We start from the raw sequence: 16656 nt of genomic DNA, 5'->3' as shown, positions 1-16656 counted from the left end.
CATGATTTTTATTGTGACAGTATAGTAATTTTACAATAATTTACAGTAAATTCTAGTGCTATGCTACAACACTAAAACAATAATGTTTAACGTGTCTACAGTAAATTTCAATGTAAAACCTACTTTTACAGTGAAAAAGGAGGGTGGTTATGTATCTTAAAATAAAAAAATCGATTTTTTCATTACTTTTTTTCTGGAAAACAGTAAAATTTAATGTGAATTTAGTGTATCAGTTTTCTGCTGAACAGTACAATTGATTGTTACAATTAATATGATTATAAATCTACTGCAAGAACTCTGCGGTGAACAATGTTGAAACAGTAATAACTACAGACACTTTATATATAAGACTAGCGGAGAGATAAACAGTAAAACTAGCAGCCATGAATGTAAACTGGCATCATGGAAGCTCCCATAAGCTTTGCATTGGCTTCCTCTTGTACTTCCCCTTTAAAACCCTCATGCTCGTTTGGCTGCACTTTTTGGCAGTCCGTTTGGCTGGAATTTTTGACACTTCGCTAGTCTGTGTATAAAGTGTCTGTAGTAATAACTATAATATCTATTGTTTAATGATATCCGGGACAACCGATTCGGAAACGGAATCTGTTTGGTTTTACTGGGATATACGTACTTCGAATACACTTTCGATGGATTTCAAAAGTAGCGTGTATTGATCTAGATAACTTTTATAGATATGCGTGTGTGCGGGAAAGGTGTTTTGACATCGCGAGCAATCAGAAAACGTCTTGTTTCACTTACCTAGCAGACGTTCTGTACGAAAAAAAGTTTCGGAAATGGTGAAAATATTCACACGGATTTTGCTATGTTTCGTGTCTTCGGGGTATTTGAAAAAGTGGTGAAAATGAAGTTTGAACATTATTGTAAAGTTTAGTAATTTACAATACTAATTTCTTTGTCTAAATTGTGTGATTGTGTTGAATTTTCGAAACGACCAGAAGCGAGATTGTGGAAAGTTTTTCGCTGACCTGTAATGGCGTAAAAAGTCGAAGAGGGCGACGGTTAATGTCTTGGAAAAGAAATTTTTTATATATCAGGTTGCTGTGATCAGGCTTAAAGTCGGTTTTGGTTGTTTTGATTGATAGACGGATTGGGACATCGTAAAAAAAATGGAAGAAGTGCAAGTAATCGATTGTCCTCCAACTCCGGAGATTTTATTGCCGTCGAATACTCCGCCCTCGAGCACACTGTTGGATATGCTGGATAGTTCCTCGTCGGCGGAAGAGGTGGACATTTGTACGAGTAGGACAGAGGAAGCATCGAACGAAAGTGGTCGCTGTTCGCCTCCTCCCAAGTGCGCAATCTGTTTGGGCAAGTGCCGTCAAAAGTGCTACACAGATTCGTGTCGTCATCAATTTTGCTATCGCTGTTTGCTCGAGTGGAGTAAGGTAAAAAGAAAAAAAAATGCATTTGATATCAAATTGAAATTCAGCACTTCTTTTTTATGTTCGAAACAACGCAAATTAAAAAATCTTCCCTTTCAGATTAAAGCTGAGTGTCCCTTGTGCAAGCAAGTTTTCCGTTCCATTATCTATAAGCAGAAAACGTTCGGTCGGTATGAGGAACACATAATCTCCATTGTTCCGCCAGCATCTCCTCCTGCTGCCAGTGGACCTGGCATTGGACCAGCCGGGGCCGGTACGGCTCGTCCTCCTCCACAGGTGTATCACAGGTTAGATTTTACTCTATCGCAGACACCTCGTTTTACGTACAGTGCAACGCTCCGTGTTCAGCCAAGCCAAAGTGAGCGGCTTCAGCAGCTTTTCTTGCATCAGTCCGGTGATGTGCAACGGTTCAGTAGAGAATATCCTGACGATTCTATTCCGTCCAGACAAAATGGACCCGAATGGAGACGGTATATTTACCACAGACGACTACACGCAAGACCATTGCCGGATATTAACGGTAGATTAAGAGAATGCAGCGCAGCTTTCTACAGGTAGGTTAAGCAACTAATTCTTCCAACAAATGAATCATTTATTTGTTCTTAATGATTTCAGAGAAAACCCTGCTCAAATCCATCGTCTCATGCCGTGGATTAATCGTGAATTGATTGCGCTTTGCCGCGGAAACCCAGCTCAAGTTACACTGATTATGGAAGACTTTACCAATTTACTAATGACACATGACATCACATCGCCAGCGTTCCGTGAGCGCGTTTCCTACTGGGGTCGTACAAGAAGTGTTCATTTTATACACGAGCTGCTGAATTTCGCTCGTTCCCCGTACGACATGATAGGATACGATCGATGTGTTCAATACGATCCTTACCAAAACAGTGTGGTAGTGTTGTCATCATCTTCTTCGTCGTCGTCCGGATCCTCAACATCTTCCATCTCCGAGGGATCTGATGGCGAGGATGACGTAGTTCGAATTGTAGAGCCGGTTCCGGGGACATCAAGGATGATGGAATCGGTGGGAGCTCCCAGTGATAGCAGAAGAGGAAGGACACAATTTACGATCGAGACGAGATCCTCCGATCAGACAGTGATTATGACTGGTTCATTTGGTGGGGCTGGTGTCAGCGGAATTGTTTCCGTGTCCACTTCTGGAACGCAAACAAGTGGCCCCAGTGGAAGTAATACCAACGTCGGCGGTTTTCAGGATATGCCACGAATGCCTCCGTTAACTTCACTTGCTCCACAAACCGCAAGTCGGTTAGAAGATGGAGCGAATATCTCTCTTTCGTCCAGTGATAGCGATGATTGCAGAATCGTTGGTGCGTTGAAACCACCCCATTTGCGAACGCCGGAAATGGTTAGTCTAGAGTCGGAAAGTGACAGCGACGTAGTATTCGTGAATGAAAACGAAAATAGAGTAGAAGAAACAGTTGCATTACAGAACATTTTGTTCGAACATCTCTTTCCGGATAATGCTTTTCATCAAGACTCAACTACCAAACTTGAGGACAGATCGGGAGCATCAGCTTCCGAGTACAATAACGGGGCATCAACGTCATCCGGTGGTGGAGGTGGCATAAAGAAATATTACACGAAGCCTCGTCTGAACAGAAATTCTTCCGGTACAGGCATTAAGAGTATTTACGAAGCAAGCGAATCGGAAAAGAGTGAAGACGCAAGTCAACAGAGCGGTTCGGAGTCATCTAGTCACGAAGAGTTCAAATTTAATATTCGCAATCAACCAGCGACAAGTAATCGTAGACGAAAAGCAATCAAGCGACGGCCACCAGCGGATAGCAGTGACCATAGCGTCGGTGAGCAAAAGTCTTCTTCCGATAAGGAAATGTCTACGGACAGTAGTTCATTTTCAAGCACAAGCTCAAGTTCAAGTTCTAGCTCGGACAGCGACAGCGACTTCCAGTCAGATGAAGCAATAAAGATCACTGTGACGAAGCGTAAATCTCGTAAGTCTATGCTTCGTTCATTGCGAAATTCCGCCAAACTTCTCAAGAAAGAAACGAAGAAACGCTCTAAAGTGAAAAAACAAAAACCATGCTTAGCCAAACATTGTAGAAAACGTCAAAAACTCACGCTCAAAACATCGAAAAGCTCTTCGGAAAGTGGTAAAGGAACATCCCTCACATCTGTCCCTGTAGCGGACACATTCCCAGGGAGCAGTAAAGCATCACTAAAACCCAGTACTAATACCAGTAGTTCAGCAGGAAAACGAAAATTGCGAAGTGCTGTTATTAAACCAGAACTACAAACAGGTCCATCGCCACCCAAGAAACGTAAAAAGGTTCCCATCTGTTCGGAGTTGATCACCAGCACAGATTTTTCCAGCGATGAAGAACCACCCCAAGCTGTAACCCCCCAACCAACTGCCGTTGAACCAATGCTGGCCCCTGTATCGAGACCATCTTCATCTTCAGAGGTCATCAGTTCCGGCGATGAAGCATCCGACAGTGAGGAACAGTGTACGATTGCTTCCCTCATAAGAGCCGCGCGACGTCCTCCAACGACGGAAGAGTCGGAACAATATCCCGAGCTACAGAACACATCGAATGTATCAACGGGCAGCAGCAGTAGCAGTAACAGCAGTAGTAGTAGCAGTAGCAGTACCAATAGTAACTCATCTACGGTCGCATCCGGATCGGTTCGTTCCGGTATAGAGACTTCGCACTCGCAGCTGGATCTGCTCGATGGAGGGCGGACGTCTCCCGCCGAGGAGGATGTTGCCGTGACGCAATTGATTGGCGCTGAGGTAGAACTCTGAGATTTGCTGCGGACCGTCGATTTTGAGGAATGGTGATCGGTTGCAGTGTTGTGTGAGAAGGTGAGTTTTTATTTTCGTACAGGGGATTGTTTGCAGGACAGTTTGGCAAAGTTCGTGGGTACTGTTAGTCGTCAACATTTTTTTGTCCGGGGTATGATGACTAGTTTTGGAGAGTCAGCCAACTGGTTTCCGCCTAATCTCATGTGCCCTGGCCCCCTACATCACTGTAAACTCTAAACCAAGTCTGACTATCGGACAGAATGGCTCCTTGCCTCTTAGGACAATTTTAGCAGGCACTTCAAATGCACATACCTCCTCTAGAAAGACAGATGGTGTAGAACCTAGGGTCTTGCAGAATCTATAGGGAGGACCGGATCCCCCTGCCTCCCTATAGCAGTCTCTTCGAGCCATCCGTATAGTATTTTAGAGCACCTTCCGGGAATGGATGGCCCCCATTCCTCCAGTCAGGTATAAACTGGAATGGAAGATCAAAAAACTTGCCTTATCGGCTAGCCATCAGCATGTTCATATCCTACAATTCCGAGTCAAGGTTCAGGATCCGGACGTGCTCCGTGAAATCTCTGGGGAAATACCGATCTAGATAATGTATCTGTACGGCGCTACCAGGAGTTGCACATTGAAAGATGTTTCGCTAGTCCCAAGCATAATTATCTACTGATTTCCTGTGCAACTTCAGCTAGTCCAGATCGATAACGGGGGGTGGTCGCATAAGCTCAAGCTCAAGCAAGCTCAATCATTCCATCTTAAGTATTATGCCGGAAATATCCAACAACCGTGAGCCCCTTCGAAAACTTGGGTTAATTCACAGTGGCACAGTCAAGAGTATTCCAGTAGTCTAGAACAGCCAGCTCAACCTGAAGGTAGTGGTCTGTGTGAATAGTGGCTTGGCACTGTTGCTAGGCCTTTGCTCCACAAGCAATCTTAATACTTCTCTGCGAATCTGGCTGGTCTCTGATTTAAGATCAATTGTTTGCACAGATTTCACTCCTTCGGATTCTCCTCGTCAGTAACTAGCACCATCTTGATACCAGTCAGATACTAAATCTAAATTTTTTTTTTGAGAGTTGTCCTATTGAAGTTGTAGAGCTAGGTTCTCGTCAGAATCACTCACTACAATTGCAGACGAGACGAGAAATGTCACCCACTAAAACACTGCGTAAGGCCAATTGCAGCGGGCCGTGATTCTGAATGTGATGTTCATTGTGCGGGCGTAGGGACTTCTTCACAATCGCGTGATTCATCGCGAAGGCTCGAGCGTTTGTACGTTAAAGTTTTTGATCGCGTGGGCATTTGTATGTTGTGTATGCTAACTTGGCGTGCATAGATTCTGTTTTCTAACCGTGTGCCTTTCGCATATTCGCGTGTGTTTTTGGATGATCGCGCGCGGACCATGGATCTGATAGTAAATTTTCGGTGTACGGTTAGGTTGCTAGAAGCAAGTGAGTTCTTCCATATTACTAGAGCTCCCGGTCATGTCGCCATGGAACGTGTTGTCTAGTGGATATGAGCTTTATTTTCTGATTGGTCCAAGAATGCATAGACCAAAGTTGTTAGGACGAAGGGTAAAGATTTCCGGACGGGACCGATCGGTGATTGCGCGAACACGGACGTTTGTGGGATCGCGTTTGAGACCGTGTTTGTAACTACTTCGTAAGCACTAAATGACCGGGGTGTTATTAACTTTGAGCGATCGAGGGGATATGTGTGCGTGCATGATCGAGAAGGGCTTAAATGGTCGTATGTTAACGTGTTTGTCGCGTGTATGTGGCTCCGAGTGTCTAAATTAGATTTTGTAATCGTGTGGCCATTCACATATTTGCGTATGTTCTTGGATGCTCACACGGACCGTCATTCTGATATTTAGTTTTCGGTATACGGTTCAGATTCTAACAGGGAGTTAGCTACCCCATATCACTAGAGTTCCCAGTCATGCCGCCATGGAACGTATTGTCCAGAGTTTTCTTTGTTTTAATAGGTGCAATTGACCTAGAATGACCAACGAATGCTAGGAAAGATTACCCACTATTCTATCATATAAGCCAGTTCTGCATCCATTCCCTAAAAGCACTAACACTAAAAAACACTCCTTACTTTTTTACCCCCTTCTTCCCCAAGGAACTACGTCAAGGTATTACTTCGTGGGATGGGGGAGGGTCGTTGTGCTTTTGTTGAACCTCTTTCTTCTTGGTTCATGGAATGGCTCGGCCTATGAGGTTTGATTTAACTCTCGACTCTTCTCTTGCTTCTTGTCTCTCTAGCTATTACGTCGCCGTACATCTCTCATCCCTGTGAGCCGTTTAGGTGCTGGTTCCTTGAGCCTTTTAGGTCTTGTTTCCGTTAGTCATTCAGCTCCTGGTCTTATTACGATCTACTTGGATAGTCCACGACGGTGAACTAACCCTACTCCAACCGATAGTTCTCCGACGGAGGAATTTCCCCCGACACCAATACCCGCTTCCTTCAGCCATTTAGCTTCCAGTTTTATCGAGATCAACTCGGATATTATCTTTCTCCGACGGAGAGTTCCCCGGCAGCGGAGTTTCTCTCGATACCGGTGTTTGTTTCGTGAGCCAATTAGCTCCCGTTTTCGTCGCGACTCTGTCGGGTAGTCCACGGCGACGAATCCACCGTGCCGTGAATTCCCCTGCGGTAGTTTGCTTCCGATACCGATGTTTGTTTCTGTGAGCCCCGCTTCGTCTACTCGGTCTAGTCCCTGGCAGGTGGACCTAACCTACTCAGACCAGAGCCTCATAACAATTGTACACTAGTACTAAAAACTACAATTGCTACAACACAACTACTAATACGTTTCTACATTTGTATTTTTTTAATTAGCCTGTGAACGATGATAAAGTCGACCGATAAATCGACACACAATGAACCAATGCTAAAGAAGTATGACATTTTGGATTTATCGTCTAACTAGTGCACACTGGCGTGGCCGACAGACGTATAGCCGTAGATTGCCCTTTTCTGTGGGCCCAATTTGCAAACATTGTTCAATAGGTAGTGTTTGTGGACACGGCTCGTAGGGGTTATTGTGTACCGATTTATCAGTCGACTCCGTCATCGTTCACAGGCTAATTAAAAATTTAAATGTAGAAACCTATTAGTGGTCGTGTTGTAATAACTAGTTTTTAGTACTAGTGCACAAATGTTATGTGCTAGTCCCATGTCTATATGTGTATGTGTAATGTTTGTGATAGCTGGATAAGGGAATTAATGCAGAACTGGCGTATATGATAGAATAGTGGGTAATCTTTGCTAGGATTCGTTGATCACTTTTTACCGGTGCTCAATTTGTGCATTTGATTCTATTCACTCGGGAAGATCGGATCGGATGAGTTCAGGTACGATTAGTCTACCGAAACATGTATAGACAAAAACTACAAAGCATTCTCAGGAGAGACAGAATACTTTTGTAAGATATAACATTAGTAGAGGGAAAACTCCAAGTTCTTAGTTCCGTTATGACAAGTGCAGTAGCGCAATTAACCGAAGTTCGTAATAGTAATTCTTCCAGACCAAATAAATGGTTTGGACATTGTTTGACATCGATAAAATTTGAAGGGATTCACGAAGCCCTTCCGCCGCCTACAGCGCAACTAGTGGAGGAAATCGAAGTAACTGAAAATTTGTGTTTTCTAAGCCTATCAATATGCTTAAAATTATTAAGGAAATGCCACTTTGTGCATAATGACACTAATGAGTCGCTTCGGCAAGGTGCTTTCCGGAAGTTGTTCTTTAAGACGGTCGTAATTCTAGTTCCAAAAGTTCCAAATGCAGTGTTGTGTGAACAATCAGGGTTCCAGAAAAATCATTAGTGTGAATCAGCGCTTACCTATTATTGTTGAAATGGAAGCAGTCCATTGAGAATGGAAAAGTTATCTTGGCAGTTTTTGTTGATTTGAAATGAGCGTTTGAAACAATTGACGAAATGCTCTTGAGTGGTTTCGCAGTTACTTAGAAAGACGTATGCAAGTTACAAGGTTCAACCACGCTACATTATCGGAAGCCGAAATTAACCTTAGTGTACCACATGGAAGTACACTAGGACCACTTTTGTTTATCCTATACATTAACGACATGAGAAATATTTTGGAAAATACGGAAACAAACCTTTTTGCCGATGACACAGTTTTGTTTATGATCGGTAATAGTGCATCAGGCCAATGAACCTTGAACTGGCAAAGTTTAGTGATTGGTTGAAGTGGAAAAAACTCAAATTGAACATTTCCAGGATCAAATATATGATTGTACCTACTAACGCGGTAGATGAATGAAAGTACTGCAATAGTTAAAAGAGAAGGAGAGATAGCTGAAAGAATTACAACTATCAAATATCTTGGACGAAAAACTTAAATATTTTGGACGAAAGACTGAGTTTTAATGAGTGAACAGTGAACAATCAGGAAAGCTGCCATAAAGCTGGCGTTCTTTGTAGGATTAAAAGGTTTCCCATATTTGACTCAAAGATAACTGTTTACAAGACCATTGTAGCTCCTTATTATGATTACTAAACTTCTATTCTGTTCTTAACATCCGAGAAACCGCGTAAGTGAATGCATATCCGTTACTACGATGTGATGTGTGAATTTATAAAAGAAAGAGATGGGCATACACAGAAGTGAAATATCATTGAAGGAATCTCTCATGAGTGAAAACTATTATCGAAAGATATGTGCTCGTAAACCTTCCACATTATGAAAGATGTGTATGGGTGTGAGGGGGGCCATTCCAGGGTACAAACGGCCCTTCAACAGAATTTGTTATAAACTTCTACTCTGATAGTCAGGTTGCAATTGTATACCGACAATGCGAGGACATTGAAAATGTTAATTGGCATCCAACAAATAACATAAAACTAAATAAAAGTACATACAACCAAAGATGTAAGCATAGCAGATCAATTAAAATATATGAACAAACAGAAAATAAAATAAACTTTAATGTAAAAAGGTCAAGTTGAAATCAAGGCCCTTAGCTCGGCAAATCACGATCCAAGCTAGTGATTGCATGCCGCATTCAGGTAGAATAACCTAGCATTGACAATACTATCAATCTCGTTTTGGTGTCCGGTCATTTCGGTATTACTGGTACTGACTGGGCCAATGAATTGATCAGAGCAGGCGCATAGATTGACTTTGTTGATCCTGAACCTGCTTTGCCAATTCCGACAAGTTGGAAAAAAGAAGAGATTCGGTCTTAGGCTTCAACTATTGGTGCAATCTACAAACTTATCAATAAATAAATTTTTTTTGGAAAAACCGTTCCCAGTGATTTCTAAAAACCTCCTACACTTTTCGTAACAGCACAGTGGCATGCTGATCAGGGCTCAATTATTAATTGTCACTTGTCCACTATTCAGAGCGCTGAGTTATAATCACGTGATCTTTGTGAATCCGATTTCGGACCAACATAGCATCTGATACGCCGCTAGCTAGCAGCAACGCAATTGCGATTTTTAGTTTTTGCCTGTTTTTACATAGACGAAACTGCGTAAGGACGACTGAAACTTGGCTTTGAACTACTTGTGGGTTTAACTTACCTACTGTTTCTTTTTGTGTTGTCATTTCATTTCTTTCTCCTTTCCTACCGACCAGATTCGGCAGACAATATATTCTGATTCTTGATTGATCTTGAAAAAGTTATAGACAAGAAAACGTTTTTTTATTCGTGTGTATATCGCCAATTTCGTTGTGGGCCTGTGGCATTCGATTGTATGGCATTGTATGGCCTATTCTTATTGACTCGGATGTCTCCATGGTTGATTTTTGGATGTGTCCTATTCATAAAATATTTTTTCAATTTACTTGGTTGGGGGGACGGGTGAATTTTGCTAGTTTCCAACTTTTTAATCATGAATATAAAGTTTCTTTAAAATAGCGAGTCTTTTTCTTAACTCAGTGTGATTTGTTTCAGTCAAATTCCTAGGCATTCGATTCGAGTAGATTGAGGATTCAATGTCCTTGAAATTGGAGATAAATATTCACACAACCTGTTGTGGACGGCAATTACAATTAGCGTAAGCGTGTTGGTCACCGTTATGACTGCAGACGTTTGCGGAGCCTGTGGTCTCGAGAAACCACCGAACAAGAAGTGGCTTCACAGCATCTGCGTACGAGTTAGTAAATCACTGCTTGCAGACATCAGCGCATATCAGTACATGTGTGAACGGTGCACGGTAATCGGCAGTTTGATTCCCAAAGTCAAGACTTCCAACGCCACAGATCTCAAAGAGTTAGAGAAACAGATTGAAAAAATGGCAGCACAAATCGGTCGTTGAGGCCAACCTGGAGGCAATTTAAACGGGAGTGAAGCTTGTCAGAATTTGCTCCCAAAGTGTCAATAGCTATCGAATCTCCATCAACAAGGTTTCCCACTAAGCTGGTAAAAACGTCCATTGTCAAAAGTTTTCTGTGTTTCTTAGGCATCCCAGAATCAATGCCTTTCGTAGCCTCGTGCTTTCGCCTTCCAGTGCAACCTTCCAAGTGGACCGACCGGTCTATTACACCAACCATCCTAGTTGCATTCGATAGCGTCAGCACTAAATCGGACGTCCTACGGAAATACTTCGTGTTCTGGAGAACAAGAAGACGCGGGGCGCGTGAAGATCCGAAATCTGTTTAGCAGATCGCAAACAACAAATCACAATTTGTGATTTCGATTCAGCTTTTAGCTGCAATTATATTTGTTTAGATAAAAGTTATGCAGTTATACAATAAAGACTTACATAAATCGGTATTCGTTCAATTGCATACGCTATCTCCCGCTTTTAGTGCAAACTAACTCTATCGTACGCGAATCTAGGTTAGGATAAATTTCCAATTAGCTTATATTTTAATTATTGCAATTGAATCAAATTTACTTACAGTAGTGTTTCGCAGTAGTTCTAAGATAGGTTAAGTTTTACACTAGATATTAAGTTTTAACTAGTTAATAAGTTTTACACCAGCCAATAAATTTTAGGGTTTAGGTTTAGAAATAGAAATTCTTCCGCACGCTGTTAAACTTTTCCTTTTTCTGATTCTGACACTTCTTCCTCTCTACACTCTAAATCTTTCCTCTCTCTAAATGTGTAAATCCTACTCGTGTATGTCCGTGCTGCCAGTTCCAACAATGTACGTGCTGCCAGTTCCAACAATGTCCGTGCTGCAAGTTCCAACATTGTCCGTGCTGTCAGTTCCAACACTTCGAGAAGCACAAAGAAGCTAAACTATGCAATTTGAAAACAGGGCTTCCACTAGAATACCGCTTCACGGTCAATGAAATGTTATCTGTCAATAGCTTCCGGATCCGCAATCTGGCATTGAGAATGAAACAGAAAAAGTTGGTGGAATCGGTGTACGTCCGAAATGACAGAGTCGCAGTACGCCTTCCTAAGGAGAAGAAATACACTCCAATTGAAGACACCAGCCTCCTCGAACTGTTTCAACTTGATCCCAGCATCGACGAGTCTTCTATATTCTTTGACGCAGAATCTTCTGAATGTTCACTGCAGACAAACTAAACCTAAGCGCTAACGATTCCGTATAAAAAACGCTACATGTCAAAAAACTACTCCCACCTACGAATCGGACATCTTAATATACGTGGCATCGAATGCCATATCGACAGCATTGAACTTGCTCTACATAAAAATCAATACCATTTCTTTAGTGTAACTGAAACTAAGATGAAGTCATCCAGCCCAATCGGACCAGTACGTTTACCATCTTACAATTTCATCAAACACAGTCTACCATCAAGTAGAGGTCGACATCGGCTTGTATTGTCTGAAAAGTAGAAAAGCGACACCAATTCTGAAATCTACTTTCAACACCGATACACCAATTAATCAAAGATTTGAATTCCTCGTTGTACAAACTCGAATCAACGACCTAAATGTCCGGTATCGCAATTGTCTACAACCCTAACACCAGCAACCAGGGATTGTAATTCTCTCTCACTCACGCGAGAAGTAGCTTATCCGATGTCCAACTTTTCCGAGATAAGATGAGTCGCAAAATTCTCCGTCTCCACAAATAGCGTGAGAATGATTTTCCGGATAAAATTTATTTGACTTTCCTTCTCACCGGAGAAGGTGATAAAATTTTAATTTCGTGAAAATCAATAAAAACTTCAAAAAATACAGCGGCAAAGAAGTATGATAGACTTGTTTTATCGTGTTTTGGAATAACGACAGCATAGCAGGGAGCGCAAAAACGATACCGTGATAAACTCATTCACTCATTCTCCGGCTGTTTTATTTATCCGGAGAAATAACACGTTGTATTTATCCGGAGAAGTTGTGTGAGTGCCAATAACTTTTCGTGTGAAAATGTGAGTTTTTATTGTTGCAGTAGCAAACTATCCGGGCGCATTTACTCATATGAGCGATAAATGCAATGCCTGCCAGCAACCAAAGTTTTGCTCAAGAGTTTGAGAAACTACTGATGGACATACAAGAACTTGGCTTTGGCAGGTTCTTTCTACTGGGTGAATACAACATAAATGTGTCTCTTCCGTATCCTGTGGGAAATCATGCCTCATTGAATCGAATACACGATGCCTTCAACATGTCGGTTCTACCAACTTCCCCTACAAGGATCGCCGATGTCTCCGCCACTACCATCGATCTCCTGGTGACAGACAACCCGCAATCTATCGTGACCTCCAAATCAACAAACAACTGCATTTCTAACCACGAAACAGTTTTCCTCATTTCCGACGTAAAAATCAGAAAACCCGCAGCCCAACGAATCACAGTTAGAGATTTGCGTGCCGTGAATATCACCAGACTCCAGAGCAGCAATTTTGAAAATATTGCAGATATTGTAGACACCAATCTAAATGTTGAGCTTGTTACTTCCGAGATACAAAACCTAATTAATCGGCATGCCCCTGAAAAAGTTATTAGAATCAAGAATAGATCACAGCAGAAATCGAGCAGGCCATCTACATCAGGGATCTGACTAGCACCCTCTATTCACGCAACCCCAACCGTGTAAAAGGTGACAATCAGTGGAGTGACTATGTGCCGCAGTGGGACATAGCCGCCACTTTCATTTCAACTTCGAAGAGGCAGTACGGAGAACGGTACTTTTCGCCTAACCTGTCAGCTCATAAACTGTGGAATAATCTGCGTCGCGAAGGCATCCACAACAACAGTATCAATGCAACAAATTGAGCCGAACTAGCTAAACCGCTTCGTCTGTGACGGCCATCATCAGCAACAACACTCAGCGCAACCTCACAACAACGGCGTAGTATTTGAAGATTTGTTTAGCTCAGATCATTGAATATACAGAAAATGCGAATCCCCCGCTTCTTGCAAGGAATCCATCCATCTATAACAGCCCACGTTAAAATCACTCATGACATCTACAAGCTTGATGGAGACCAATGCACTGTGATGGTTCCGGTTGATTTCTCGTTTGCATTCAACAGCGTCAACCCTCACAAACTTCAAAACAAACTTCGGGAAGAGTTTCACACCCAACGTCTGCAGTCTTATTAATTCATTTCTGGCATACCGAACTCAAGTCGTGAAAACCACCGATGCAATTTCAGATATTCACCCCGTTACTGACAGTACACCTCAGGGATCAGGTTTGAGCGCCATCCTGTTCAGTTTGTATATAAACAGCCTGCCACGAGATCTGAAGTTTCAGTATCAACTTTACGCTGATGACCTGCAAATATACATTTCAGGACGATGTAGATATGCTTATCGCGGCGGTAAATTCCGACCTGAACATTATCGAGAGACAAAATGCATTGTTCCCGAACCCGAAAAAAACTCAGGCCATAATTTTCTGTAAAACATACACGCTAACCCCGAACACTGAAGTACTTTTTTGCTGGTCATCTCAAGTCAACAGTGCCACTGCAATTTTTTTTTGGAACTTTACACACTTTCTGAAAATTTGCTCCCGTTCTGCCAACCGCCACCAAGAAATAACTTGTTCAAGCCGTCATAGTTCCTCTCCTTACCTACTGTTATGTCATGTACTATTCGGGTCTGTCAGTAGCACAAAAAGTACAGCTTAACCGTTGCTTCAAAGCGACCGTTCGGTTTGTTTACAGCTTGTGTCGAAGAGAATCTACCGACACGGCGCGCAGTTGAGTACTTGGACATGAACTCGATACAAACTATCACCACCGAATCCTCTGTTTTATGCGACAAGGATACTCGGGAAATCAACCAGAATATATCCAACAACATCTGCAAAGAGGCCAACTAAACTGTTCATTCATCGTTCCACAACACACCACTTCAGAAAGGCGAAGCGTGCTCGTTGCTGGTGCTATCGCCTGGAATGAACTAACCCTGGCCTTGAGGCAACAACCAACTATTGTTGCGTTCAAAACAGCCCTTAGGAGGTGTTAAACTAAAATAAATTGATTATTACTTGTAACCACTAGTTTTCAAAAATATATACACCAATAATCGTAGTTTCCTTGACCCGACAAATGGTCAAACCACCAGGGCATCGCTAATGCTAAAAAAATACAAATTACAAAGTCTAACATCCCGAAATAGTGACTTGAACAGAAATAATCTAAATCAAGAGACGGATAACATCTTAAATAGTTTTAGGAAATGATTTTCTACTTTTGCTACTACAAGTATTCTGCCCATAACAGCATAAGAGTCCCATGTTGAAAAACAGCAAGCCGAGAAAAAATCTGTTCAAGATTTGGCTCAATGGATGGGACAACCATGTTTTGGTATTTTTTTGATATTTTCTGAACAAACCCGGTAATCTTATTTGTGCAGTGTGATTCAGTGGTGATACAGAATACAATCCAACGGATAACTCATTTTCGACAAAAATCCACATGGGACTCTTATGCGTTTATGGGCAGTATTATAGTATTATACTTTTACTGTATTAATTTATTTAGTTATGATGACGAAGATTGAAAAATAAAAAGAAGATTTTCTTTAAAATCAGATAAACTAGGAAACTAAATGTCACCTTCCAAATTGTCTCTGATTATTTTATAGGTAATGTATTTGCAACTTGTGGGACTAGCTAACAGTTGGCAAGTGTTTATGGAAAAACTCGATGTTCTATACGGTCTAATACACATTAAATGCTAGGTTTAGTAGGTCCTCATCTAGACAAGGTGTAGATGAGTGGATGTGCGTCTGTCTGTACGAAGGCTAATAAATGATAATGGCAATGACCAGTACACCTGAATAAGAAGTAGTTATCGTCTACCTTCCGTCACCTAGAATTGAAATATAGGAATTCGAAAAAGTCGCGTCTAGTGACTAGAAGGGAATTTTCTTCTAGTCACTAGGTGACGTGACTGTTATAGTGAGGCCCATATTCATGCTTAATTTAACATTTTGCTCTATTATTTTGCTTCGTATTTAATAACATATTTTTCATTCACAGAATCATTCTTTTTCTGCCAGTTCAATCCGGCTTTGCAGTAGAGCGAGCGTTTGAAGCCACCATAAACCATCAGAAGTCCGTCGATATGGCACTATATATCTACATCCAGACACTGATTTAAGGCAACAGAGTATTGAATTAGCACGAACGCAGAAAACAAAAATGTTGGTTCCAGAAGAAACGACCGGCATGTTGATAAGTTGTTTTTTTTTTCAATAAACTCATATTTGAATATAATATTGCATTCTGCCGTTGTATATTAAATAGGAGTAAACACTATTGCAAGCAGAAAATCAATTTAGCTTAATTTTATTGAATTAATGTTACAACTGATAAATGGCTTACTACTGTTGAATCGGTTGTACGATGAAAAGTGAGTATAAATAATCTTCTCTGCCTAAAATATTGTAATCACAGCACACAGACTCTGAATGTGACTGTACAGGTAAACTATTACTAAGCTTGAGTCGATCCAAAACACAAAACATCTTAAGTAAATTAAATGCAAGTTTTGTGTACAGCCCAAACTTTGTTCTTCGGAGAAAATTATTGGCATAGGAGTTAAACGACGGACCCTAGGAGATACTTTTAATAAAAATCAATTGTATTTCGACAAAAGCGAACATTGGCGTGTCTTACTGTACTGAAACTGTCCGAATATCATTTGCTTTGTGTGTTGAATAATAATAGTTCAACAGGTCATTCTATCGTTTTGCGCTTTTGATTTCAGCACTGAACCGAAAAGTGCACAAAACGCCCAAAAGTGGATTGTTGGCTGTTCTCAAGGTCGCTTTATTTTTAACCAAAATCGGACGCGGAAAGATAGCCAACCGGAAACGGTAGGTTTCGTTGGTAGATTCTATATTTTATGCGAAGCGAATCGACATAGATCGCATCGGTGCGATAAGGAAATAGTTGAGTCAAAGTACCCACCCCGGTGAAGTTCGAGGTCGATCATTAATAAAAAAACGACGGTCAAGTTCGTGAGCGGCGATGTGTGAAATTTTATTGCGAGCTCAAAAAAAAAAAAACGATGAACTGGGCGTTATCC

General features: G+C 41.5%; 1 protein-coding gene across 1 annotated transcript; it reads left to right on the top strand.

Annotated features, from left to right (window-relative positions):
• The first annotated feature begins 722 nt into the window (after positions 1 to 722).
• On the top strand, positions 723 to 16228 carry LOC131688434 (E3 ubiquitin-protein ligase Topors). Its single transcript, XM_058972659.1, has 4 exons — positions 723 to 1406; positions 1503 to 1957; positions 2019 to 4254; positions 15606 to 16228. The coding sequence occupies exons 1-3, from the start codon at positions 1128 to 1130 to the stop codon at positions 4192 to 4194; spliced, it is 2910 nt and encodes a 969-aa protein (XP_058828642.1). The 5' UTR covers positions 723 to 1127; the 3' UTR covers positions 4195 to 4254; positions 15606 to 16228.
• Positions 16229 to 16656: the final 428 nt, after the last annotated feature.

The sequence above is a fragment of the Topomyia yanbarensis genome, chromosome 3, assembly GCF_030247195.1.
Source record: "Topomyia yanbarensis strain Yona2022 chromosome 3, ASM3024719v1, whole genome shotgun sequence".
NCBI lineage: Eukaryota > Metazoa > Arthropoda > Insecta > Diptera > Culicidae > Topomyia > Topomyia yanbarensis.
The sequence above is the reverse complement of the archived record's forward strand: the minus strand, read 5'-3'. Positions and strand labels throughout refer to the sequence as shown.

What these genes read in the sequence shown, in the direction of transcription:
- LOC131688434 (XM_058972659.1), top strand. Translation starts at nt 1,128, where the DNA reads ATGGAAGAAGTGCAAGTAATCGATTGTCCTCCAACTCCGGAGATTTTA. An exon ending in GTTTGCTCGAGTGGAGTAAG is followed by an intron (nt 1,407 to 1,502) that starts GTAAAAAGAAAA and finishes CTTCCCTTTCAG; the next exon opens with ATTAAAGCTGAGTGTCCCTT. An exon ending in TGCAGCGCAGCTTTCTACAG is followed by an intron (nt 1,958 to 2,018) that starts GTAGGTTAAGCA and finishes TAATGATTTCAG; the next exon opens with AGAAAACCCTGCTCAAATCC.